This window comes from Macrosteles quadrilineatus, unplaced genomic scaffold (assembly GCF_028750875.1).
Source record: "Macrosteles quadrilineatus isolate MER2022 unplaced genomic scaffold, UCM_ALF_1.0 Scaffold_23__1_contigs__length_1887923, whole genome shotgun sequence".
NCBI classification, from domain to species: Eukaryota; Metazoa; Arthropoda; class Insecta; order Hemiptera; family Cicadellidae; genus Macrosteles; species Macrosteles quadrilineatus.
This window is the reverse complement of record NW_026542616.1, coordinates 1,280,105-1,306,886: the sequence shown is the minus strand read 5'-3', so window position 1 is coordinate 1,306,886 and position 26,782 is coordinate 1,280,105. Positions and strand designations below refer to the sequence as shown.

Sequence of the window (26,782 nt, the reverse complement as noted above, 5' to 3'; positions counted from 1 at the left end):
GAGAACAAGATTAGGAAACACTACAACACAACTTATTAATGTAAATGTTAAGTACAAAACTTATGAAGAACTCATGAACTAACATAATGAAACACTATATTGTCCATGTTGACACAAGACAACTGTGGTTTGTTTATAGCAGAGGAAGTAACAGAGGAGTTTGGAGTTTTTCAAGTTTGATTGGTTGTAAATCATCTGAAGATCTACTTCCAGTGTTGTTTGGGCTGGAACAAAATACCAGATTTAGACTATTACAAAATCATGATTGCTTTTGTTAAGATAATTTCTGTAGTATAAATAGATCTGGTGATCTAAGTTGTCCCAAAGAACATTAGACTAATCAGACTGTGATTGTTTCAATCTCATTTAAAAGGCTACCAGTATTGAAACAGACCTGATTACAGCCGATTCTTTACTGCCATGAACAGGGTAGAGCAATGTGTTAAGTGGTTTGATTATTACGTGACGTAAACATTCCGCTGAAAGATTGAGCATATAGCAGCAACCTTGGTGCTCAATTAATTTATAACCATGGGTCAGTTAGGATGAAAGCCAAAGATGTATGCTCGAGAAATAATATCTAAAGCATAAGATATCCTGGCCAGATCACAGGAGTGGTCACAGGCCATGGCTTCCTGAAACTGCATCTGCATCGCTTAGGATCTATAATGGAGATACTGCATGTAGGAAATGTAAGCAGTCCGAGGAGACAGTAGATCATCTACTATAAGACTTTACATCTCTGAATGAGGGAAGGGAAAGCACTATTGGAACAATGATAAGGGGCAGAAACATTCCTCAGGAGGAGCTCTTGGGCGCTGCAGTTCATCAAGCAACTCAGGTTTGACGGGTTCTGACGCACCAAGCGTGGAGCACAAAAAGCCCATGTCCTGATGTGCATCAGGACATGGTCTTCCTCGACTCAAATCAATCAATCAATCATTCAAAGGAAAACCTGATAAGGACTTACAAATTTGGATGACATATGTGTGTTTGTTTTAGCTGATTTTTAACCGACTTCCCCACTACCAACAAAAGGAGGAGGTTCTCAATTTGTCTGTGGCGATGTTTTTTTTTTTCTATGTATGTTCACCAATTTCTCTGTGATTCTTTTACCGATCAGTGTGGTTCCACCACCAAAATAACCAGGAGAGTTTCTATTTGGTACCTTATATATTATGTTTAAGTATGTAATATTTGTTTTGGTGAAAAATTCTGAAAACCTTAAAATTCAACATTTATTTTGTTTACATTTGTGCAGATTGTTTACATTTGTGCAGAGAAGGCAATAAATAATAATAACATTCCTACAGCTGTTAGTTGAAACCATTAAAAAGAAGCTAAAGACAATCTTCATGAAACAGTTGCTTCATATTGATCAATAAACTATTTCTTGCCATGGAACCTAAATGAATTACATTGAGAAAAATGCATTTTGTTTTGGTTACTATAAAAAGTGTATTTCAACGTTTGATCCGATTTGTGTATACAGTAATTCTATTTTTAGTATTGAATATTCTGACTTACAAAAACATATATGTTTCAGTGAATAGCTGTATGATATTAACAAATAAAGGTGTATTGTGAAAACCAAAGCATTCGTAAAACAGGTCTAAATATAAATCAAATGCAATTATTCCTTACACGACCTAAGAAGTGTGACAGTGCATAGTCGTCAATTGTCTTAAAAGTGTTAAATATTTTAATTACTAAACATGCATTTGCAGATGTAGAATGTTTATTGATATTCTCTACCCAGTTACTATATCATATCAATACTATTATGCCTGCTTCGGAAAGTCCTAGAGGAAGATGATTTGCAATTTCGACTAGGCTATTATATCTTGATCAAACAAAACCACCTACATGTCTTGCACTACTTTTAGCTGAACCAATCTTTCATATACATATTTCATTTGCAGATGTGGAATGTTTATTAATATTCTCTACCCAGTTACTATAACATATCAATACTATCATGCCTGCTTCGGAAAGTCCTAAAGGAAGATGATTTGCAATTTCGACTAGGCTATATCTTGAGCAAACAAAACCCCCTACATGACTTACACCACTTTTAGCTGAACCAATCTTTCATATAATATTTTCCAAAGGTACTATTATACTACCATAGGTACTATACGAAAGGTACTATGGTGTTAACGACCAATTGTCCACTTTTGAGAGATTTTTTAGTGCTGGTAGCTGAGGAATAACTTTCATATTGTTCCAAAAGGCTTGAGACGTTACTGTATTTCTTTTTATAGTGTAGAAGTATACAGATTGCAGGAAACGATGATGTCTGACATTTCAATGTATCTAGAAAAGACAATTAGTTTTTCATTCGGCCTAATGTAATGGACAACTCTTTCTTTCTTAAGGAATATCTAAAGATGTTTATTTTCATACCCATTGATTATGTAACCTGAACAGGTGACTCAAGCAGTTTTAAAATAATGATTGTTCTGTGGAACTTTTGAATGTTTCAAACAGTTTTGCTCATCAAAAATCCTCAAGTAATTAATATATAAAAAAATTACAGGCACTAAAAATTATGAAATAATTTATTTTTGTAAAAAAATACAACCGACTTCAAACGCTCTAAAAAGAATGAAATAATTTAAATAAAGTAAACTTTTGTATTAGGCAAGCTCACGTATTTCAAGTCGGCGCGGCTCAAACTGCAAAAATATGATTGAAATTAAATATTGTGTGTGTATTTTGAAAATCAATAAATTGTAGCTGGATATTGTTTGTTTTATAAATAAATTGTTTGTTTTATATAAAAACATACTGAACTGTTTTGTTTATATATTTAAGGAAATATTTTCTTAGTATTAAAACGTTACTTTTCCAAGTTAGAAACATTTAAATGCGTTATAATCTTTTTAAAGATACTCGTTAATACCACTATAATGCCGATCTCTGATTACGGTAATAAAATAACACTTAACGCATAACTATGAAAAATACATGCAAGATAGTCACCTGCAATATGGACACCCTCTTTCAATTTCGTATCAAAAATCATCATAGAGCCGCGCCGACTTAAAATACGTGAGCTTGCCTAATACAAAAGTTTACTTTATTTAAATTATTTCATTCTTTTTAGAGCGTTTGAAGTCGGTTGTATTTTTTTACAAAAATAAATTATAGTTGTAAATAGTTAACGATGGGACGGGGTTGGTAGATTTTATCAGCCACAAAGTAGTAAAATAGTTAAATATTTTTCTTTTAGTAAAGAGTTGAATTAGGTTGTAAAATCGTTATAAGTACAGTAATAAAAAACTGAATTTAAGATATACTTTTTTCAAAATTGACCCAGTTGTCCTTGATCATTGGGCATTTAATCATTTCTAAAGAAACAACTCTAGTCAGTAACAAAGCTACACAAAGCATCTAACATTATTCTACACTTTGATTACTTGCTCATATTTGGGTTAAAATGCACCCAGTTCTGCCCCATCTCAATTGGTAGTATGGTAACGACTCTTAAGTTAGGATTAGAGTTCATAATTCAATGATAAAATAACTATTAAAATTAACTTACTGCATTATGCAATATGCAAAAAGTAACAAAGAAAACATTCATAAACTAATAGCTTTGGCAATCATTGAAGGAGAGGACGAAAACATTTTCTAAACTTTTAGTAGTAGTTTACTTTCACTTATCCATAATGTGTTTCTATCTGTAACCACGAAATGTTTCGAGTCTTTTCTATAAGACTTTGTTTTTAGTGAAGTACATTCCCTACAAAGATGTTTTAATACTCTATTCCGAAATGGCGACCATACAAATGTAGGTACTTTAGCCAAGTATGAATGGAGATGAGTGTAGGAACATGTATAAAAGATAAGCAAACATATTTATTATTTTTGCACAACTTACCCACTTCTCTTCCCTCTACGGCTATACTTTCTCTGAGACAATAACTGACTGCTGTATAATCCCATCCAGTCTAATTTTCCAAAATCAAATGGCTCAAACAGATCACTGGTGTTATATCCAAGAGGTTTGTGGTTTCTATACAAGTTTGTGTTGTAACGATTTATTGATTCACTGTGTTTAGCAACCATCGGAATATCTTGGATATTGTATTGTTGCAAGATCCAGTCAACAGTTTTCACTATAGTCATACTTTTTTTGAAATTTATATCATCCTCCACTATTGGTCTTATATCTGTATTTTGATCTAAAACTTCATCCCCTAGAAGCTTTCCATTGAGCAAGTTTACAACAAATCTGAATGGTTCTGTATCCTCGGTGTCTTCTGTTGCCAAAATATCTTCAATAGGAGGAATCTTTAGGATTATTCTATCGAGGAACTGTTTAGGCGTATGAACTTTTGGTAGTAAAAGGTATTTATTGATTAACCCGTTCAGTTCTCGTAAAAAAGGAATTGCATCCTGCAAATAAACGTACTGACGCAAACACTCATCTGCACTCTTCAAGCAGTCACTTTGAAGTACAGCGTATATCTGCAATACAAGTTTGAATCAATTAAAAAAAGTAGTAAAAAAAATCTGTAAAAAAATATAATTATAACTTTCTAAAATCTTAGAAAACAAGACTTTAAGTTAAAATAAAATTCAAATTTCCTAGGCAAAAAGGTATTTTGCAAAGAAAACTAAAGCAGCCTGCGTTTATCTGAATAGTTTATAAAATAATAATTTAAGATCATAATCTTGTTAAAATGGGTTTCACAAGACTTGTCATAGGCTTACATCTTCCCACACTTACACAATATTGTAACTGATCTAACCTCGTTGCAGATTGTATGAATTGTAGCGGTGCACTCGGAGTGGAAAGGCATGTAATTCAGACGATGCATAACTTCATTCACAAAGCTGGTGATTAAAAGTATCACTTCAGACAACAGTTTACCTAAAATGTATTAAAATCAATAGCTTATTGACAATTGAAGAAGTCCAAAGAAACTCAACAAGTATAACTTTTTTTGGGAAATAACAGTTTTAGGCCTATAATAAGTCATAGCACTGTTTGAAGTTCCTATGGTACTTTGATATTATACGGTGGCCACCCTTATATAGCGCACTGCGGCGTTTATGTTAGGTTGGGTTATCATAAATAGAAAGTACGACTCATCTGGTATTGTTTGATTCATTACAAAACGAGGAAAGTCGTACAAACATATTTAAATGATAACTCAACCTAACATAACCGCCCTGCTGTAAAATATGACAGCCTCGGCATAATACCAAAGTACCGTTTTTACTTTCTAAGCAATTAACCCATAAAAATAATTTAATATGTCCATTTGATTAAGAAAAAAAAACGGAAAATGTAATCATTGGGAGGACATACAAACCTTTATTTTCATTGTACAACAAAATAAGAGCAAGGTTTAAAACATGTTCAACACAAGGATTTAAGGGGATTCTTTTGAAAAGAGATTGACATCTGCCAGCTCTTCTCAGAAAATTAGGGGTTTGTGGTAGACACAAAAAGTATTACCGTACCGGTACCACAGGATTGTTACTTAAGTTAGTGAACTTAAAACTTCAGTAATATATCAATAAAAGACTGAGAGTTTTGCTGGAGGGATATTTTTTGTAAAAGACACTGGACTTTCTCTCTTTAGGTAAGCTAGCTAACTCTGTCCTTGAAAAAATATTTATTGAGCCACACAACATGCCCTTATGCAACACTAGGATATGTACATATGTAGCCTACACAAGAACACAAGTACAGTACAAGGTCTTAGTAACTTATAATAAAATACTACTAAATAAATGAATGAATAAGTGGTTTTATTTACAGATTAATTGAGTACAATGACTGTCTTTGCACTACATACAACAATGATCATTATGATCATCTGTTGTGGCTGGCGTACCTGGTCATCAGCACCTAACTTTAATAAATAAGTTACCAAACAGCAATAATCTAATATATAAAATTCTCGTGTCACAGTGTTTGTCTGCAAACTCCTCCGGAACGACTTCACCGATCGTTATGAAATTTGGTGTGTAAATTCTGTAGGTATGCGAATCGGACGTAAACTATTTCCCGTTTCGAAATTCTTAAAAGGGCTCCGCCCCAGTGGCTCTGGAGTTTCCCATGTTAACCTTATGAGAAATGGAATTAATGAATCTTAACAGCTGTTTCAATTAAACAAGTTGGTTCTGTTCTATGATGTTCAATAGCATTAAAGTTACAAGGATTACCAACAGGGTGCAGCACTATTATTTCTTTTACATTTATGACAACAGCTAATTTGCAACCAAAAGGTGAGTGAGCGTAGCGAACGAACTTCAACCTAGAGGCGAGTGAGCGTAGCGAACGAGCTAACCCGAAGGCAAGTGAGCGCAGCGAACGAGCTCCAACCTAAAGGTGAGTGAGCGTAGCGAACGAGCTCCAACCCAAAGGTGAGTGAGCGTAGAGAACGAACTTCAACCAGGACGTGATTGAGCGATGCGAACGAGATCATCTTGAAAATTAAACGTAACGGTACTTTCTTTCCATCGGTCTGTCTTAGGGGAAACCTATAACTTAGGCGATACGAAGTTCGCCGGGTCAGCTAGTAAAATTATAATATAATTAAAGTAAACTGTAGGTACTTTTAAAACAAATTAAAAACAGAAACAACATTATTTTTGAAATGGAGATATTTTAACAAAAAGTACATATATATTTTAATAACAATATAGTTAATTAATTAAAATAACGTTTACTTTTTTTAACAAAACAATAATTTTTTTCTATTAAATCTAGAGATATTTTTATCAAATAGAATATAACAACAAATAAAACACTTTCCAAGACTTTACTAATAACTAATGAACAAAATATTAAAAAACTATGTTGACTCACCTACGTAACAAAGATATTGAACTTTCTTCCCTTTTTCAGAAAATTTGTGTTTACCAATTTGCCAGACATTCATTAAAAACAAAGTGAATTCTTTAGTATATTCCTTTTCTAAGACATCTTCCAACCCTAAATATTTTATGTGGACCCCTTCTTTAAGAAAGAAACCAAATTCTTCTTTTAAACCATAAAAAATATCCAGCAGCTGATTACATTCTATTTGAAGTGAGAAGAGTCTATGAGATTCATATTGGAGAATGTTGATCTGAAACACAATTTTTTTTGTTAATAATTGTCAAACAAAATACTCATAAAATTATATTTAGGGGCCCAGCGGTAAGTGATTAGACCTTAAGTTAACAGTCTGTGATGTAACAAATCATAAGTTACTTTATACAGACATCTAAGTTAAATTATCATTTTTTTAAACTAGGCCTAAACTTAGTAGATATATATTTGTACAAGTACCGATCTAATTATGTACAACATGTAAAAAAACCCCTAAAGTTAACTTATTGGCCTACTGTAATTTTTATTGCTGATGATTTGACATTGTACGAGGATGAGTTGTTGAGTTGTAAATAGGTTACATGGACAATCTGTATAATCAAATGTAAAATCCTAGGCAAGCATGTTTCTTGAAAACCCTTTTTCTCAGCTCATCATGTGCATCACAGAGAAAATCTATGCATATTTTATTTGATTTAATTTTTTTATATTGTTTATATTGTTAGAAAGATTGAAAGATATTTTCCTGTAGGTTGCAGAATCCCTTTATAAATTACTGCAATTAAAAGTGGGGCCAAAAACAGCCGAACTAATATAACGATAGATTATTTTATTCCATGTATCAAGTTTTGGTTAATTAGTTAGGTTAACCTAACCTAAATAACCGAATGAAATAATCAATATGTTTAATAATCGATACAATATTTTCATTCGGTTGGTATTTGGCCCCATTTATGAAAGTCTACCCTAAAATATGTTAGACTCAAAAATAAGTAAAAATTAATAAAAAAAATAATAGAGGCCTAATTGGTTGCCATTACTTAGTGGTAACAAAATATAAACAGAAAATCAAAACAAATGGAGGAAATTCCAATCACATGTTGTATTACAGTGTGGGGTGAAAATAGAGAAGTCTGCAACATAGGCATATATTACATATTTTTGGTTGACCACTGGACTCCTCTAGTAAATAAATGGATCCTTTTTTTAAGAGGTGATTTATAATACCTTTACCAATAAAAGCAAGCCCTCCACTCTGACCCTAGTCCCAAATAGGTAGGTATTTGACAGTCTTGTGTATTCTAAAACAACTTAGATGCCCTATACCCTCTCATATCATCCATTAGTTGCTCTTTGTCTTTGCTTTGCTTAGCTTTTTGGATAAAGTGTAAAGCATTTACCTAATACCTAACTTGGAGAAAAAAACTATGGAGAAAAGTTTATAAATGCAAACAGCTAAGTTTATCTTAAAAATCTAAGAAATAAATTCACTTACATATTGTTTGGTTTTCCAAACTAATTCACAACAAATATTGTTACTTCTATAAAAGTGATCAACAAGGTAAACATCCATTGCTAAAACGGTTCAAAATGTTTCCTTTATTTGTCTTGTGTCTTTAGTATGATGAATTGATGTTCCAGTCTACCCTGACAATAATTAATTTCAAATAGAACAGCTGATAACTGCAAATGCAACAAAATAACAACAATATAAAAATATGGCTTTTGGGACTTTTGAAATATTATTGTGAGCTGCAGTGTTGCCAACATTCTAGGTTACATCATACATTAAAAATATACTCTCGATATACAATGTATTGTGCTTTACACTGGCTGGTTAAAAAGGCAAAAATATAGATATTTTACTAGCAGAGTACCCGTCCTTCGTGAGGGGTTGGCATAAGTATAAAATGCTTATTGAAGTTATTCTCAAGCTTTGCGTTTTCGATGAGGGAGAGGACAAAGTTTGATATAATTTGCTTCTTTAAATTTACGGTATACAATGTATTATACATCATTTTACCATAGCCATAATGTTCTACCACTTCACCCAAACAATAGAGGAAAATAACTGATAAAAAACCCAAAATATTACAAACTAGAAATTAAAAACGTATAAACATAACTGTTGACAATCCTACTTTGACATTTCTCTTTGCGTATTCCAGTTTTTTGTTGCTGCTTAGTTCAAACTAGCTGTTTTCATAAATACAAAAAATAATCGAGCTGCATCCTGTTGGTAAATCTTATAATTTTAATGCTTTTGCATATTATTATAGAACCAACTTTTTTGATGAAACAACCTGACCGAATTCCCTTTAAATATGATGTTTAACACAAAGTGCTCTTAGGTTGACATGGGGGACTACAGAGCCACGGCCGCCTTTAACTCCACCAAGGCCTTCGAAGTGGCAACGTCGCAAGTAGGCACTCAGTGCAAGTAGGGTTGTAAAAGCTGTTTTGTTTGGAATCGGCTAATGGTATTTGTGTATTTACGAAAGCTTGGTTACTGGACGATGAAAATATTGACTCTACTTTAAATGTACTGATATAGATTTTCATTTCATATTGTTTTATAAGTATGTTTTATAGATTTAATAAATTTAGGTTCATAAATTTATTTAAAACAATAAAGTGGGAATTATAGAGCTGATGTCACCTGTCTGCCATGTTATCTTATGGGACGTCTGATACTAAACAACCCTACTTGCGACGTTGCCAATTCTACCAGGCCGCGGCCTGTTGAAGGCGGCCGTGCACTGGGGCGGAGGCCGAAAGGATTTTTAATCCGCTTAAAAAATTACAGATATAGGCTAGATTTTTAATTCATATTGTTTCGGTTTTCAATTCTGTATGTTTATTATCAATATTTTAATAAATTTTATGTTCATAAATTTGAATTTAAATCAATAAAGTGCGAATTAATGAGCTGATGTCACCTGTCTGCCATGTTATCTTATGGGACGTCTGTCACTGAACAACACCACTTGCGACGTTGCCAATTCTACCAGGCCGCGGCCTGTAGTTAAAGGCGGCCGTGCTGTCACTAAACAACACCACTACACCACTACAACGTATACCTCTTTATACGTTGCCAATTCTACCAGGCACAGACTCATCTTCATAAAGCCCCCCACACACTTCCAGGCCAGACCGTTTGGTCTGGCGTCTGGCACTTGTCTTATCGTGTGTGGGGCAGACAGATTTTCTCGGACCAGACTGTCTGCGTGTCTGATGTTCCCCCACCACTATTTTTGTCTGGTCTGTGAGTGTGTAGCACTGTCTGTCAGACGGCCGACCGTCGCGACAGGTTTCATCGATGGTTTCATCCATTTGTTGGAGTTCTCACCACGGTGTCTCAATTACAAATGTTCAAATGTCTGGTCTGGGAGTGTGTAGAGCCATCCAAGACGGTCTGGCTGCAGCGACCGAGGTCTGGTCTGGCGTCTGGCACTTGTCATAAGCCCCCCACACACTACCCGACCAGACCTCCAGACCAGACCGTCTGGCTGCAACCAGACCGTCTTGGACGGCTCTACACACTCCCAGACCAGACGGTCTAACATTCGTAATTGAGAGACCATAGTGAGAACTCCAACAAATGGATGAAGACTGTCACGATGGTCGGCCGTCTGACAGACAGCGCTACACACTCACAGACCAGACAAAAATAGTGGTGGGGGAACCTCAGACCGTCTGTGGTCTGAGGGTTCAACCATCAGACACGCAGACAGTCTGGTCCGAGAAAATCGGTCTGCAGACAGCCCCACATACGATAAGACAAGTGCCAGACGCCAGACCGGACGGTCTGGTCTGGTAGTGTGTGGGGGATCGTGTGTGGGACTGTCTGCAGACCGATTTTCTCGGACCAGACTGTCTGCGTGTCTGATGGTTGAACCCTCAGACCACAGACGGTCTGAGGTTCCCCCACCACTATTTTTGTCTGGTCTGTGAGTGTGTAGCGCTGTCTGTCAGACGACCGATCGTCGCTACAGTATTCATCCATTTGTTGGAGTTCTCACCACGGTGTCTCAATTACGAATGTTGGAATGTCTGGTCTGGGAGTGTGTAGAGCCTTCCAAGACGGTCTGGTTGCAGCCAGACGGTCTGGTCTGGTAGTGTGTGGGGGGCTTTAAAAAGGAGAAAGCCGACTATGACGTTTGTACTCGCTAGACGGAGACGTCATAATAATACTGTTTTTCGTTTTTCCTTTCAGCAGCCGCTTCGCTATTTTCGTTGTCTTTGACACCTTTCCGTCAGCGTGTTTGCTGCCGATATCTGAGGAAGTCTCGCTTCACTTCAGTCTTATTAATAACTTTAATTAATTTAGATTTAAAATACCTGAAAAATGGCGAAATATGATTTGACCAGTCAATTAGCACCATACTTGGATCGCCATTTAGTCTTTCCCCTCTTGGAGTTTTTATCGGCGAAGAAGGTAGGCTATTACAAAGTTTGCTTTATAGGTTAGGCCTTATACTCTCAACATATTGAACTTCATTGTTACTATATTATAATTCTCTACTAATCCTATATATTATGCTGTTTTATTTGTTATTTTTCATTGCTATATCAATGCCGTTTTTGTCTCATATCCGTCCCATTAGCATTATAGAATTACATTTTTGGGTTCAAGGTTCTAGGGCTTTTAACCTATGTTAGGCCTAAGTGACATTATACCTGCCACATACAATTAGAGAGTTTTTGCACCTTTGTGAAAACCCGTTAATCGCAACTACTAAACGTTATAGCGTTTGGCGATTAACATGTTGGAGCATCTAGCCACCCATAATTTTGAGTTTTTGCATCTCCGCGGAAATTACATTTAACGCTACCGGCAACACTATACCTAAAATGGAGCTAGGCCTAAAGATAAAGGTGGTGTATTTATCAATGCTTAGAGGTTAGGATTGTTTATTATACTTGGCTACGATTGCTTTTGTAAGTTATGGAGAGGGCATTTTTAACTTTATTAGCTTTAGGAGCTATTATAATTTTAATAGCCTACTTTAAGACTTTTCATTGAAATGGAGACCATACAAAGTAGCCTAGGTATTTTAAGCCAAGTAACTTAGGCCTATGAATACTTAACTGGGCTGCACTTTACTTTACGTCCTACAGTCATTCGAATGAAAATATCGATTACAGTATTTTGATTGTTTCATTCAATATATCGTTTGGTTAGGCTAACCTTACCTAACTAACCAAATGATATAACCTATCAAATAATCGATATACCGATCGATATTTTTATTCGAATGAGTGTGCAGCCCTGATCTGATCAAGGTTCTATGGTTTTCATTAAGATAGAACTTCTTTTAATATCACTATTTCATCATTTTGGGTGAATCTCTGAAAAGAATCCATAACTTATTGAAGAAAACTTACAAGCAAAAAATCTAATCACGCTTAAAAAATAAACTCAGCATATACTTCCAACTTAGTTAAATGTTAAATTGTCTACACTTAACAGCTGGGATATAATGCATTAAACATTCTAAAAATCACTTTTAAATAACTTACCTATTTTATGTCGTACATAGGCTGACATTAACTTTCTAAAACCTTTAGGAGGAGAGACTTAATTTTATTACTAATTAATTTACCAGTCAATAAATAAGCAAAACCCTCTGATTCACTTCCGGACACGGATTCACTTCTAAGGAGATTTACAAGGTTATTAAGAAAAAGCGTAGTTTTCTGTGGAAAAGAGTGATTAATGGAGATATGGGATAATTCTTTCTAGAAAATTGGATTTTCCAAAAAAAGTGAATTTTAGTCGATAACTGATAACTTAACAGTATCAAACTATTGTAGTTAATTTATGTGTGCGTGTAGTCTTTGTTTTTGTGTTTTTTTTTTGTTTGTACTATTGAAATGAAATGAAATGAGATTTATTTTCCTTTAAGCACTGTACAAAATTCAATGGGCATCGTCAAAAAATACAATTGTCAATATATACAATCACCATATACAAAACTTAACCTAAGAAAAACCAAGGAAACACAGCACGCAAAATAGGCCTATACTCACATTTGCTTGAATGTCAGGTAGCTCAAGAATCTTGACTCTTTGAAAAAATAAAATATACAACAACGGTGAAATATTAAACAACGACACATTCTATTCCCTCACCAGAGGGTCAACTACGAAGGCCAATGAATAATAATGAATAATGAATACTATAATTTATTATTTTAAAATAAATTTGTTATATAACTTTACGCTACTTAAGCATTATGAAATGCACTCATTGTAGATGCTCAGGGCTTTCAGACCCTAATGACTGGACTGTCAGCTGAAATAACCTTGATGACAACAAGTTAAGTCACCCTCAACTAGAAGAGCACCCTCAATAAGCTAGCACAACTGTTTCCCTTGAGACACTTCTTATCAAGGTTCTAAGTTAGGCTAATCTTATTATTACTCATGTTTTAAACATATGTTACTAAGTAGGTAGCACCTACAGTAACCTACAGATGCCTATGCTAACATACTACTGATCAATGTGTGACTAGCCTGTACATCCACACAATTATTATCAGGCTACTGATGCTTTATTACTGTAGGTATGCCTACTAATGTTGTAATCAATTTGCAGTATTGTACAATAATTTACATTTATTTACAGATCTATAACGAAAATGAGATCCTCCAAACAAAGCTGAACATTTTAAACAAAACTAACATGGTGGACTACATTCTTGAGATCCGTCAGCAGCTCAATCTTAGCGAGGACGAATCCGAAGTGAGTAATAATTTATTGCCTACTGTTTATTAGCCTACACTTACAATAACGCCAATGACTTAAAAATGGTTGAATTAGAACGCTTTCATCATGGTTACAAAGTAACCAGATGATTGAGCCTTGTTAAATAGCTATTTACCTTACAAGTGTAGTAAGAGCGTTTTTACATCACGCAGGTGAATGTTGTGCAACGAACGGAAGCGAGTTGCATAATTTACCTAAGTGATGTAAACATGCTCTTGTGTAACGTACAAGATTTTACCTGACCCGACAATATACAGGAGGTTAAGAACAATATTTTTCATTATCCATTTCACTCATCTTCTAACAGTAACGTTCATTTACAAACAAGCTAGGTTAGGAAAATTCTTCAAAACATAACAATAAAATTCAAGTGCTCAGCTGATTTCTAGTGTTTAACGTCGTTGGCTCCATAGAGGTCTATTTTTTAAGTTAAGTACTCAATGTTATTTAAATGGGTTTCATTACCTCAACGAGTGAGTTTTTTTCAACTTTACATCACTCGAGAAGTAAAGAAGTTGTATACATCACGCTTGGGATAGGGAATCTAGATGATAAGCTTCCACGGTCACTGCAGAATGTCAAATCTTGGTCTTCGGGTGTTGACCGCGTCGTTGAATAAGTTAAACTATAGTTGTGGACAGGGTAACTCCGGACCAGGAAAAGGAGACCTACCTGCCTCGGCTATTGTAGAGTCGCCCGACCAACCGACCCTAATTAGTGTCGCTTGGCTGCGCTCAACGAAAACAACAACTAGATACCCAATACCATAAACTTAAGTTAATTTATTTACAAAAATTATTAATATTTATTATCATATAATGTTTTGTTTTAAAATGTCGATCATTTTGATACTAAATTTGATGTAAATCGGCCAATTTTGACCATTTGTGCCGCCAAACTAGTTTTTCTTTTAAAAAATAATTTTTAACAAACAAAGAAAATTGAATATAATTTACATCAAAGCGTGAGCAAATGGAGGAATAACAAAATGCGTATGTATGAATGTATTAACATTTTATTATATCATAATCAAAATAAATAGATCGTTTGAATACAAATTTGAAAACATAATTTTAATCAGTAACTTGATTAACTGTACAATATTTCTACTGATTCTAAATTTATAAAAATGCAAAGGCACAAAGTACGAAAAAAACAACACGACATAAATTAAAACATATAACACAGTGTGAAAGTTGTAGCTAAAATTTAACTAATACTAAATAGGCATGCCGCATGTGAAATATAATATAAAATTAAGCAACATAGAAAACATGATTACGACAAAAATCAACACGACATAAATCAAAACATAGATAGAGCACAGTGTTAAAGTTGTAGCTAAAATTTAACTAATACTAAATAGGCATACTGCATGTGAAATATAATATAAAATTAAGCAACATAGAAAACGTGATTTTAAAATGATTACGACAAAAATCAACACGACATAAATTAAAACAGAGAGCATAGTGTGAAACATTTATTGACATTTTATTTACAGCAAGTCACTCCTTTGGTATAAACAAAAAAAGTACAAAAAATCAATTTAATCTATTTATACGAGAACTTTATATGAGCTATTATGGACACTTATATATAAATTATAAAAAATTAAAACGCTCTCCTGTAAAAAGTTGGTTTTTTTACTTGTGTCGTTTTTCTTCTGCATTATAAGAAAATAACAACTAAATATGAACAGAAAAATAAAAATAAATTGTAGAAATTCCAATTACATGTTTTATTTACAGTGTTTTGCTTATTAATATATAGGGTAGGCCTACTCTGTAACTTAGTTTACTGTAAAATATTCACAAAATATACAAAATTACGGTTTAATGCACGTGCATTTCGAATTAATAGTCCTTGGATGCTAGCGGTCATCTTTGATGATTTCAAACAGCGGTCGAAAGGTTATTTATAATCAAAAAATTTTTTTTTTCAAATACCAAAGTGTTTGTAATTTTAATATCCAATGCACTGTGAGACCAGAAATTAAATTTTATTTTTTAATTGTTGTATGAGTTATAAAGTCTAGGCTCCAAGGACAATAAGAGAATGTTTTATACAACACCTTATAAAGGACGGGCCAGTTCATCATCCGAGTATTCTGCACTGTCCTCGCTGCAGCTGATTTCTTCAAAGTCAGTTGTTGAGTCGTCTCCGTCCGCCAAGCTGATTACCAGTCGGTCTTGGACGTCGTCGATGATGGCGTCCACCTCCCACATAAACTCTTCTACCTTCTTGACGTGGTTGACGAATGATTTCCAATCATTAGCGGTCACATTGTTTAACGCGTCATCCAACAAAGTCTCGACGGATTTTAAGCTGTAGTCAGTGTTGGTTCTTGCGACTTCATTCTTCACCTTCGCCCACACCAGTTCAATAGGGTTCAGCTCACAGTGGTAAGGTGGAAGTCGCAGGACTGTATGGCCACAATCTTCAGCTATTTTATCTATTTTATAGGTTTTAGCAGCTAAGCGCAAGTGAGCTGGAATCCGAGTTAAAAGTTCTGCTTTGACATCACTTAAATTGAAAAACACCCCATGGCTTGTAAGAAAGTTCTGGATATCCTTTTTTTTCCAACTCATGTTTGGTATCTTAAATAGAGTTTCACTATGATAGGAGGCATTGTCCATTACTATGACACTGTCGGGGGGCAGCAAGTGAATGATGCCCTCGAACCAATCCTGAAAGGCTTTTCCGTTCATTTCATCGTGGTGATTTGCGTTTTCTATCTTGGCTGTTTTTTTCGCTTTGAAAACCCATCGAGCGTCAATGTCGCCTGACGGGTTGGTCGGATCTTTTAAAAACCCATCTTCACTGCCAATATGAACCATTATAAGGCGCCCCCCTCGTCCCGGCAAGTCTCGCAGCCCTGTTGTCTCGCCGTTCATGTGCGCTTGTCTTGCTGATTTTATATATTTAGGTGTCCACGCCTTTTTTGTAGTGTGGCCAGCATTGCACCAAGACTCATCCAGGTAAAATATTTGTTTCCCTTCCTCTCTAAATCGTTTAACTTCTATCAAATATTTCCTCCTCCACTGCACGATGTCTTCACGCTCAATAAGATAAGACTGTCTTTGTCGCCTTTCAAACTTGAAGCCCAAGTCGTTGAGAAGTCGTCTTGTGGTTCGATCAGTCACATGTGGTAGGTCTGGATCTTCATTTATCATTTGCGCGACAGTCTTTGATGTAGGTGGAATATTTTTCCTGTACAGCTCATGCACCTTCCTTCTGATGGCAGTTTTTTGGAAGTCAGTGTAGACTTTCATGCGTGTTTTTCGTCCCTGCCGATTTGGTCGTTTTTTCCCCGGGGTAACCAATGGTCCGTTGTCGAATTCCTTTTTAAGCTGTTCGATGGTTGATCTGCTGGCACCAGTTAAAGCTCGAACTCTATCCACGATGTTCCTCTTGCTCATTTCCGGATTTTCCATGCGAAGCACTCCGTAAACGTGTAAAATAATTCGCCGTTCACCACTTGAATACGAATTATGAGTTCGACTCGTCACATACTTTTCGGGAGATGCGGGTGTCGGTTCTGCCATAGTTGTTCACACCACAAATGAAAACCACTAACTAACCAAAAAGGAGTTCGTCGCCAAAGATAAGGGTTGTTTGGTTCAATCGCTATAATGAGTCCCGTTACAATGAGTCATCACAAGCATCGGTTACATTACAAAGTGTCAAGATTCGTTACTCATCCCTAGTCCAAATACTCTACATGTCGAACAATGAATCCACCACAAGCATTCGAATGAATCATCACAAACCTGAGTCACGTTACAAAGTGTCAAAATTCGTTACTCATCCCAAGTCCAAATACTGTCTAAGTCGTTAATATATTACGATACGTTAATCCGGAAATGAGCGAGAGCAACATAGTGGATACAGTTTGAGTTTTAATTTTAAATGGTGCGAGCAAATGGAAAGTACACGAGCTTTATTTTAACAACAAAACCGCAATTTTAGATTCTTTTGTAAATATAGTACAATAATAAAAGTTACATAGTATAAAAGAAAAACTAGTTTGGCGGCACAAATGGTCAAAATTGGCCGATTTACATCAAATTTAGTATCAAAATGATCGACATTTTAAAACAAAACATTATATGATAATCAATATTAATAATTTTTGTAAATAAATTAACTTAAGTTTATGGTATTGGGTATCTAGTTGTTGTTTTCGTTGAGCGCAGCCAAGCGACATTAATTAGGGTCGGTCGGTCGAGCAACTCCACAATAGCCGAGGCAGGTAGGTCTCCTTTTCCTGGTCCGGAGTTACCCTGTCCACAACTATAGAGGCCGACGTTTTGGATGGATAGCTGCTACACATCCAAAACGACGGCCTCTAGTTTAACTTATTCTAGGGATGGACGAGATTGGATTTTTAGTACGAGACAAGACGAGACGAGATTTTTTATTTCTCATAAAATTTTGAGACGAGATCGAGACGGGATTTCCCTTCTCATACACAACGGGAAATGCACGTTCAAAATTTTTACCTGATTTTGTAACATTGTTAGATGACTGTTTAAATACAAAAATAATGATAATAGGCAAGAATATTTACAATCTTTTATTAAAAAACATCAGCATAACATTTTTTATTAATCACGCCTAACTTATTAAAAATGCCTACGATTAGGAAACATAGTGATATCAGTTAGGATAGAGTTCAACTTATCCTAAAATAAAATAAATCATAAAATAAAAGCAATATTAATTTTTATAAAATAGTTACTTGTTTTGACTTTTTATAGTAATAAAACATTCCTCACACTGCTTACACTTAACAAAACTTCTCAAATGTTATTAAAGTAATATTATTAAAATAATTAAAGTAATATTTACATTTAAATAATTAATTAAATAAGAACGCCTTCGCAAAGGAAACGCAACTACAACACGCTCCTGTATTGCGGGTACCTATTGCATTGACTTTCTGCAGGAGTTTTTATTATTATTTTTTTTTTTTTATTCTCGTCTCGATAAAAATCTCGGCCAAAAAGAAATCTCGTCTCGTTTAACGAGATTTAAAATTTCCCGAAAATTTCCCGAAATTTCGAGACTTGACCATCCCTAACTTATTCTATGACGCGATCAACACCCAAAGACCAAGATTTGACAATTGGGATAGGGAAGTTTAACATGGCGGGTTAGGTAAAAGTCTTAAACTGCTAAGTAAAATGAACTATTAAAGATATTTGTCATTTTATTTTTATTTTTTAATTAGTGTTCATCAACATTATTGGAAGTTGTTAGGTTTGCTAACTTTTTAAAGAACAAAACTGCTAGCATTTAACGCTGTTAATCTTATACAAAAAATAATGGAATGTTTTTTCATAGCCCATAAACGCTCTGCAAAAGAAAAGAGAACATGTTTTGGAACAACTCCAGCAACTTCAGAGTGAAGCCCAAGTCGTCATCGGCATAATGAATAATGAAGAGGCAAGCAAAAGTCTTGACGGAATGAGAGACTCAAAGAGTATAACTCACTTCTTACAAAATGAATATGGAGTGAGTAAACATCATTACAAACTAGACCTTAAAATTTCTTTTCTGTTTTATGCTTAGTGAAGCCAAAGCCCTACATGTGTTAACATATACCAACCTACTATGAGGACTAATATTGAATTGATGACAATTATTGGCCTACAAACAGATTGATCTCATTGTAATGCTATTTGTACTTTGTATAAATTAGTAAACATATGCGGGGGGCATATTTAGTATTGTGGTTAGAGCGCAATACTTCTTACGTGGAGGCACAGGTTTAAAGCTGTCTGTTGGCAACGGTTTATAAATAACCATATGTGATAATGACATGAACAAACAGTATTTAGGAGCCCACCCTCAGTTGCAGAAAACTATTATGTGATGACAATTGTACTGTAGTGAAAACCCCCAATATTGCACGACTTTTACTAAAAAATTTTGCAATATTTTTAAAACTGTCTCATATTTCCACCTTTGAATAATAGCAGTTGATAGTAATAACCCCTAGTGAATAGTAATAGTCTATCAAGGAATAAGTTACCACTTTGAGGCTAGAATGGCCATGATAATTGTACTAATTTGTTGTTTTTCAGCTCAAACCAGAAATGATGGAGAGTCTGTACAAGTTGGGGAAGTTCAGATATGAATGTGGTAACTACTCCGTTACTTCAACACTCCTCTACTTCTACATAAACGTCATGCCTACCACAGACAAGGTAAGATTAAAGCAGAGATAGAGTTTCAGTGATATAATTGTTGTTTTAAGAGTAACTTTCTGTCATTTCATCTCAAACTATTGTTTATGTTATGTAAAGATCCTAGCAATTATTCTCTTACACAGAAGAGCAAGGGTCTTGAACCTACAGTCTGCAAGCAGATTTTTTTCCGGCTCGCAGAAAGTCAGCATTTGTTAATGAAAAAAAACTTATTGATTGCAAACACCGATCTTCTCCCGTGACCACGTAAACACACACCTATGTTCGTAATAGCATGATCGTCTCCCACGGTCGCAGCAATACTCGTCACCCGTGTTTGTGACCTTACGACATTCAAAGAGAACTAATGAAACGCCAGCAATGAATAGAGGCTTAGCCACAGGATATTGATGATGGAACTCTTGGCCCATACCAGATTTATTGCAATTCCTTGCAGGTGGTCCAAATCCTGGAAAGCCAGGGCTAGTCATGGGAGAAAATTCTGGTACGGTAATTGAAAGTCATTGAAATAATAGGCAAAAAGTCGTGGAAAGTGAATGAAGGATGGATTTGAGGGGATTTTTCAATGCTCTAGTCGGCCGTAACCCCCACTATCGTAGCATTTTTTAGGATTTTTCACAAATTTAGGCCTATGACAATTCAACTTATTACAGTTGTATTAGTTTATGATTTTTGAGTTTGTTAGTTTAATACGAGGCATGTTTTTTAAGTAAGTACCGTTTTTAAGTTTCTCCGTTGCAGTGCTGCGATTGGCATTTTGTACACTTTCGCTGTATATGTGCATCTATTGGCAAGCCCTAGCCGGAAATTCGACAAAAATCGGCCGTGTTTACATCCGGTATCGAGCATTCAAAATGGTGCCGCCAATTGAGACTGCCGCCGACTGTGAAGTGCGCGCTGTAATTAGAGTTTTAAGTGCTAAAGGTGTGAAAGCCATTGAAAATTATCGACAGATTAGTGAGGTGTATGGCGAGAACATTTATGAGTGACGGAATGGTACGCAGGTGGGTAAGGGCCAGCAAACACAGAAGGGCATCTAAAGACGGCCCCCATCAACGTCCATCATGAGCAACGCACTGGGCAGCGTCACTGTCCCCAGTACCCAGTGCGTTGCTCATCATGAACGTTGGTGGGGCCGTCTTTAGATGCCCTTACCCACTTTTGTACCATTCCGTCACTCATAAATGTTCTCACCATACACCTCACTAAGCTGTTGACAAATTTCAATGGCTTTAACACCTTTAGAACATAAAAATCTAATTACAGCACGCACTTCACAGTCGGCGGCAGTCTCAATTGGTGGCACCATTTTGAATGCTCGATACCGGATGTAAACACGACCGATTGTTGTCGAATTTCCGGCTAGGGCTTGCCAATAGATGGACATATACAACGCAAATGTCCAAAATGCCAATCGCAGCGCTGGAACGGAGAAGTTTAAAAACGGTACTTACTTAAAAAACATGCCTCGTACAATCTGTACCTACTTTATCTTATAATTTAATTTAATATTTGTAGGACAGTTGCAACAGTAGTGTACCTAACTTATATTAAAATTTTACAGCTTTATTATTACAACTCGGCCGGGTTTTCTTTTTTCCGTCCCTTATTACGAATAAGTTTACCATATTTTTGCAAAACTTATTACCCCAATGTTCTGTTAATACATATTTCATTATTTTCTATGAAATAACTTTTCAGGCAGTATTATTCGTGTTTGTATATGTTATATTATAATTTTTGAGTGAAGTTTGTGAAATTGGTCATGGATAGTCATGGAAATAATTGACAAATTTTCTGTGGACACCCAGCTTTGTCATTTTTTTGTTCAACAAAGTTCAGTACGATTCCCGGTATCCAGGTTGGCTTGCTGTTGGGTGTATTGGGGTAACTACTTTATCTACTTGAATGCATTAGGGGACAAGTTGTCATCTAGGAAAAGTATTGAATTTAGTTGACAAACTTTGATCACTAATTTGCATATGTTACAGAACTACTTGAATGTATTGTGGGGCAAGCTGGCTTCTGAGATCTTGCTACAACAGTGGGACAGTGCGCTAGAGGAGCTCAACAGACTGCGGGACTTCATAGATTGTAACAGCTTCGGCTCCACACTGCAAGTGTTGACCCAACGTACGTGGCTAATACATTGGAGTTTGTTTGTGTTCTTCAACCATTCCAAGGGACGAGACCTCATCATCGACATGTTCCTCTACAAGAATAAGTGAGTGCTAACTAGCCTACAGTAAAGTTTTGTTAATATCCTTTGCGTCTTGTAGGCTACAGTAAAACCAAATTAAAGGCTACTGCTGCTCAATATTGTAAAATATTCATAGTTTTTATTCTGTAGTTAAATTATTTTTGATTTTGTACAAACCTTACAAGAGCTCTTATCAAGCATATCTGCTTGAAAATGTTAAGTGACAGGCTGATCTCCTTCAATGTTCATTTGTGGTTTCCATTCCAATAGTTCCTACACAGTTATACAAATCAAATCTTCCAAACATGTACCGGTACCGTAAGTTTTGCTGAATCTAAAGTTTTCAGTCAAGTGCACAAACAAAACAATAGTACAAAAACAACAACAAAATTAAATTGTAGTAACAACATTTTTTAAAGTATATTGAAATAGACTAACACTATTTGGGTGGACACTCTTCTTACTTGCATAAACATATGACGAATCATCAAGAGTTACATGGAGGAGTCAACATCTTAAATTATGAATGCTAAGTGATTACTCGGTTCATCGGAGGTCAAACCAGTGAGATTCTACTGAAGATGAGTTTGTTACCGGATGGCGAAGATTTTCAATTTGTCAGTAGGCCTAACACTAATAATGCTAATCAATGGATATTACATGTTTGTAATGATGATCTTATTGGTGATAGTTACCTGAATGCCATCCAGACGATGTGTCCCCACATTCTGCGCTACTTGGCGACTGCAGTGATCATCAACCGGCCTCGACGTAGCGCTCTCAAGGACTTGGTCAAGGTCATCCAACAAGTAAGTAGTGTAGCTACACCCTACCATTTTCTAGCCGTGATGGCCGTTGTTTAACAAACGAGCGTTTAATAGTTTAGGGGCTAGGCTTATGTCGACGTCGACGTTAAACATTTAGTTCTGTAAATTGTTGTTGATCCTTTCAAAGTGATGCTTAATCTTGTCTGTTTGGTTTGATCTGATGATTTGGAATGTTATTATTAATAAACATATCACATTAGTGTGAGTTTAGACTTTAAAGGCTATTATGTTTGAGTCTAGGCATACGTTCCTTTGCAAATAGGCTAGTAGCTATGGCTAACACATAGACCTAGGTATAGGATGTAAATGGTTAAGTCTTGTTGTTTTGTTTAGTCATGGATCCACAACACGTTTATTTAAAATTTGGTGCCTCACATATTGCTTGCATATTGCATTTATAAGTAACACTTATAAGCTTGTTGTAAAACTTTGCAGGAATCATACACCTACAAAGACCCCATCACAGAGTTCTTGGAACATCTTTATGTGAACTTTGACTTTGAAAGCGCTCGCCTCAAACTGCACGAGTGCGAGATCGTCCTGTACAATGACTTCTTCCTCATCGCTTGCCTCGAAGATTTTATCGAGAATGCGAGACTCATGATCTTTGAGACATTCTGTCGAATCCACCAGTGCATCAGTATTCAGTGAGTTGTGTCTATACTTTATGAGATTTATAATATTTTGTATTCGGTGGAGTTATTAATTATTTAGCTAAGTAAAAGGTATAATTAGAGTAAATTATAAACATTATGGCTACTTATAAACTTTTAAGCTGCGCCTAAAATACAAAATTTTTCAATTTTTATTTGTTATAGCTTAAACAATAATACTTAAAAAATTCAGTTGGTTTTGTCATAAGAAAGCTCCCATTCTCTATTTAATTTATCGAACACTCATCCTCTTTTCAATACCTTAAACTATGTGCCATGGTATGTTGGTGTAAAGCGACTAAGATCAATGTGATAGTTCGTTGAAAAGAAAAATTAGGAACTGAATGAAATAAATGTTATATTTTTTGTCAACTCTTAATAATGTTAATTTTGAATTGCTTACAGTTTTATTGCAATTAATAACTAGGCCTATCCTATATTGAGTTCAAAATGATGAATTGTCACGACGGTCTTCTGACCAAAAATGAAGAAAAGTGACTTACTGATTGAAGAAAAAACCACAAGGTTTAATGTATTTAATTTAACACTATACAAATTATGTTAATTTTATCTTTTATTTCTTTACCATTAGAATTTTTAAAGGTGTTTGTTATGGAACAAGCCAAAATCTGGTCTTGTAACTGTCTAACATTTACCTTTTGTCAGATAGCGTCATTGATAGATACCCCAATGCCTAATGGCAATGACCAATGACCAAGGGTCCGTAAAGAACCAAACCAGCAATCTTCAGATTTCAAGGCCGGAGCACTATAACCTTTCGGCTACCCATATAGATTCTTCCTACATATTTCCATATGTATTTGTAGTGCAGATAAATGATTTTTGTAGGTTTAGGGCCCTAGACATGGAAATAATGAATGTGCACTTGTTCCGTTTAGTTTCATACAGGAGATTGATTGGTAGGCTATTTTGGTGAGTTGTTTCAACATAGCTTTCTATAGGAATCATTTAACTCATCTTGGTGATCAATGTCTTCTCTAGTAGTCTATGACATTTTTAAGTAATATTGACCTTGCAGGTAGATTCGATATCTTGAGTAACTTGACGCGAGCAAAGAATTTAGATTTTGCTCTATTAATGACATTTCTAGGAAACTATTGTAATTTAGAACATCCATCAAATTAACTGTACAGCCAACTAAACTTTGTTCACTTAAGAGAATCAAACTACTCGTACAATGGAGAACAACAAGAGAATGGAGCAATCAAATGTTGATTTGTGTTATAGGATGTTGGCGTCAAAACTGAACATGGAGCCTGATGAGGCAGAGTGTTGGATCGTCAACTTGATTCGTAATGCTCGCTTGGACGCCAAGATTGACTCCAAGTTGGGACATGTCGTGATGGGAGCACAACCACTCAGTCCTTACCAACAGCTGTTAGAGAAGGTAGACTCCCTCAGTGTACGCTCAGAGGCTCTGCTCACACTCATCGAGCGCAAACTCAAGTCCCGCACACAAGATGTGAGTATACTCTTACCTTTGTTGAGGTTTATTAGAGTGCAGATGTATTTACAGTTGTATGATTTCTTGGGGCTTGGTATGATCTCAGTCACACACATTGAGGGACTAATCAAGTTGCACATGATACGGTAGTAAAAGTTGAGAACTGTGTGTAGAAATTCAGTACTGAACTAACCAAAACTTCACATCATATCATATTGTAATATTCAAAGTTTGCTCATTCACCAAAAAGTATTCACCCATTTTATGAAAACGTGCAATGTTAAGAAACTCAGTACAACATAGGGTATGAGGAATAGATTGAGAAAAACAGGATTGCAAACAGGTAATTGGGCAGTAATGTATTTTCCACTTTGTGTTGTGGGTATTAATGATTAACTGAATTCAAAAAGATGTTTCCCCTTTAAATAAACCTGTTTACCCACCAAGCACTTTCGTATTATCTAAAAATGTAAACCTTAAAAGATTCTAATGTAAACTTTGGATCAACCATAATATAGCTGAGTTAAAATAAGGATGGAAAATTACACCTTTTCACATAGCCTAAGATTATTTATTAAGTATTTTTAAGCTAAAAGGTCTATAATTAATTTAAGAGATATTTTTGCATGCTGTTTTAAAAAGAAAATAGTTTATTTTTTTATTTAGGCCTACTATCATAACATACATTTTTACAAAAGTGATCAAACCAGTTTGTTTTTTTTTTTAGAAAAAAGAAATTATAGTTTGAGGTTAAGGGTGTAGCATAGAGCACAAGGGCCTAGATTTTTTAGGATTTTTTGAGAGGATAGCAGGCTTACCTGAATGGGAAAGAGTCCAAACTGGCACAGGAAACACAAAACAAAACTTTACACTATATACACAAAACATTAGAATATTTCACTGTCACTGACAGCATTTTCAACTAAGGAAGAGAGAGTTTTTCTAAACTAAAACTCTCTCCTCCTCAGTTGAAAATGCTGTCAGTGACAGTGAAATATTCTAATGTTTTGTGTATATAGTGTAAAGTTTTGTTTTGTGTTTCCTGTGCCAGTTTGGACTCTTTCCCATTCAGGTAAGCCTGCTATCCTATCAAAAAATCCTAAGAAATTATAGTTTGTTTTGTTGTTACTAATAAAATATGCTTGGAAGCTGAGGTAAAACAACGTGGTACATCTTATTCAAACTTGTTTCAGATTCGTTGGGGAGCACAGGACTTTGCAATCAACGCTTAGTCTCTAAAATAAGTTTATCTTTCAATAAAATGGTTTACTAAAATAAACTTCAAATTTATTTAAACTCCTCTGCCTCTCTGATACAATAATTAAAATGCCAAAAATAAAATCAATCACAATTTTTTGGGAAGGAGAACTAAAATTCCAAGAACTTGACAAGTGCTATTTTTTAGCTTGTCAAAGACCACCCACAGTGCAACAGCTCTTTGTCGGGAAGGTGGAATTAGCCTTCCAGTATATAACCGACTCCAGAAATTCTCCTAAACTCAATTTAAGGAACTAACCCCAACCCTCGCCCTCAGCTAGCTAGCTTTTATATATTTCGGTGGCCACATTTGGCAACTCTGAACCGAGACACTTCTCTATGACCTACTCTTGAAAGAAGTCTTACATTAAGGCAAAATATCAGTGTTAAATGCTTTGTGGCTTTTCATTTTGTATCTATTAGCCCCTGAACTCTATTTTGTCAGGTAAGCTAGTTGAACTCTATGCCCTTCTCCAAAATTCCTCATCAGCTACTTGGCTTTCCTTTCAAATATAACTTAAAAAGTAGTTAACTTAGGCATTTGACTATTAATGA

General features: G+C 35.3%; 2 protein-coding genes across 2 annotated transcripts; one reads left to right on the top strand and one right to left on the bottom strand.

The window, feature by feature from the left end:
* Window positions 1-118: 118 nt before the first annotated feature.
* Window positions 119-8,438, bottom strand: LOC129005569 (uncharacterized). The gene is made up of 5 exons (XM_054434482.1): window positions 8,334-8,438; window positions 6,833-7,094; window positions 4,761-4,882; window positions 3,887-4,476; window positions 119-224 (listed from the first exon to the last, which is right to left on the bottom strand). The coding sequence occupies exons 1-5, from the start codon at window positions 8,409-8,411 to the stop codon at window positions 134-136; spliced, it is 1,143 nt and encodes a 380-aa protein (XP_054290457.1). The 5' UTR covers window positions 8,412-8,438; the 3' UTR covers window positions 119-133.
* Window positions 8,439-11,114: 2,676 nt separating this feature from the next.
* Window positions 11,115-26,249, top strand: LOC129005554 (eukaryotic translation initiation factor 3 subunit E-like). Its single transcript, XM_054434465.1, has 9 exons — window positions 11,115-11,276; window positions 13,470-13,586; window positions 18,960-19,130; window positions 19,703-19,825; window positions 21,817-22,049; window positions 22,717-22,834; window positions 23,288-23,499; window positions 24,754-24,988; window positions 26,164-26,249. The coding sequence occupies exons 1-9, from the start codon at window positions 11,187-11,189 to the stop codon at window positions 26,200-26,202; spliced, it is 1,338 nt and encodes a 445-aa protein (XP_054290440.1). The 5' UTR covers window positions 11,115-11,186; the 3' UTR covers window positions 26,203-26,249.
* Window positions 26,250-26,782: the final 533 nt, after the last annotated feature.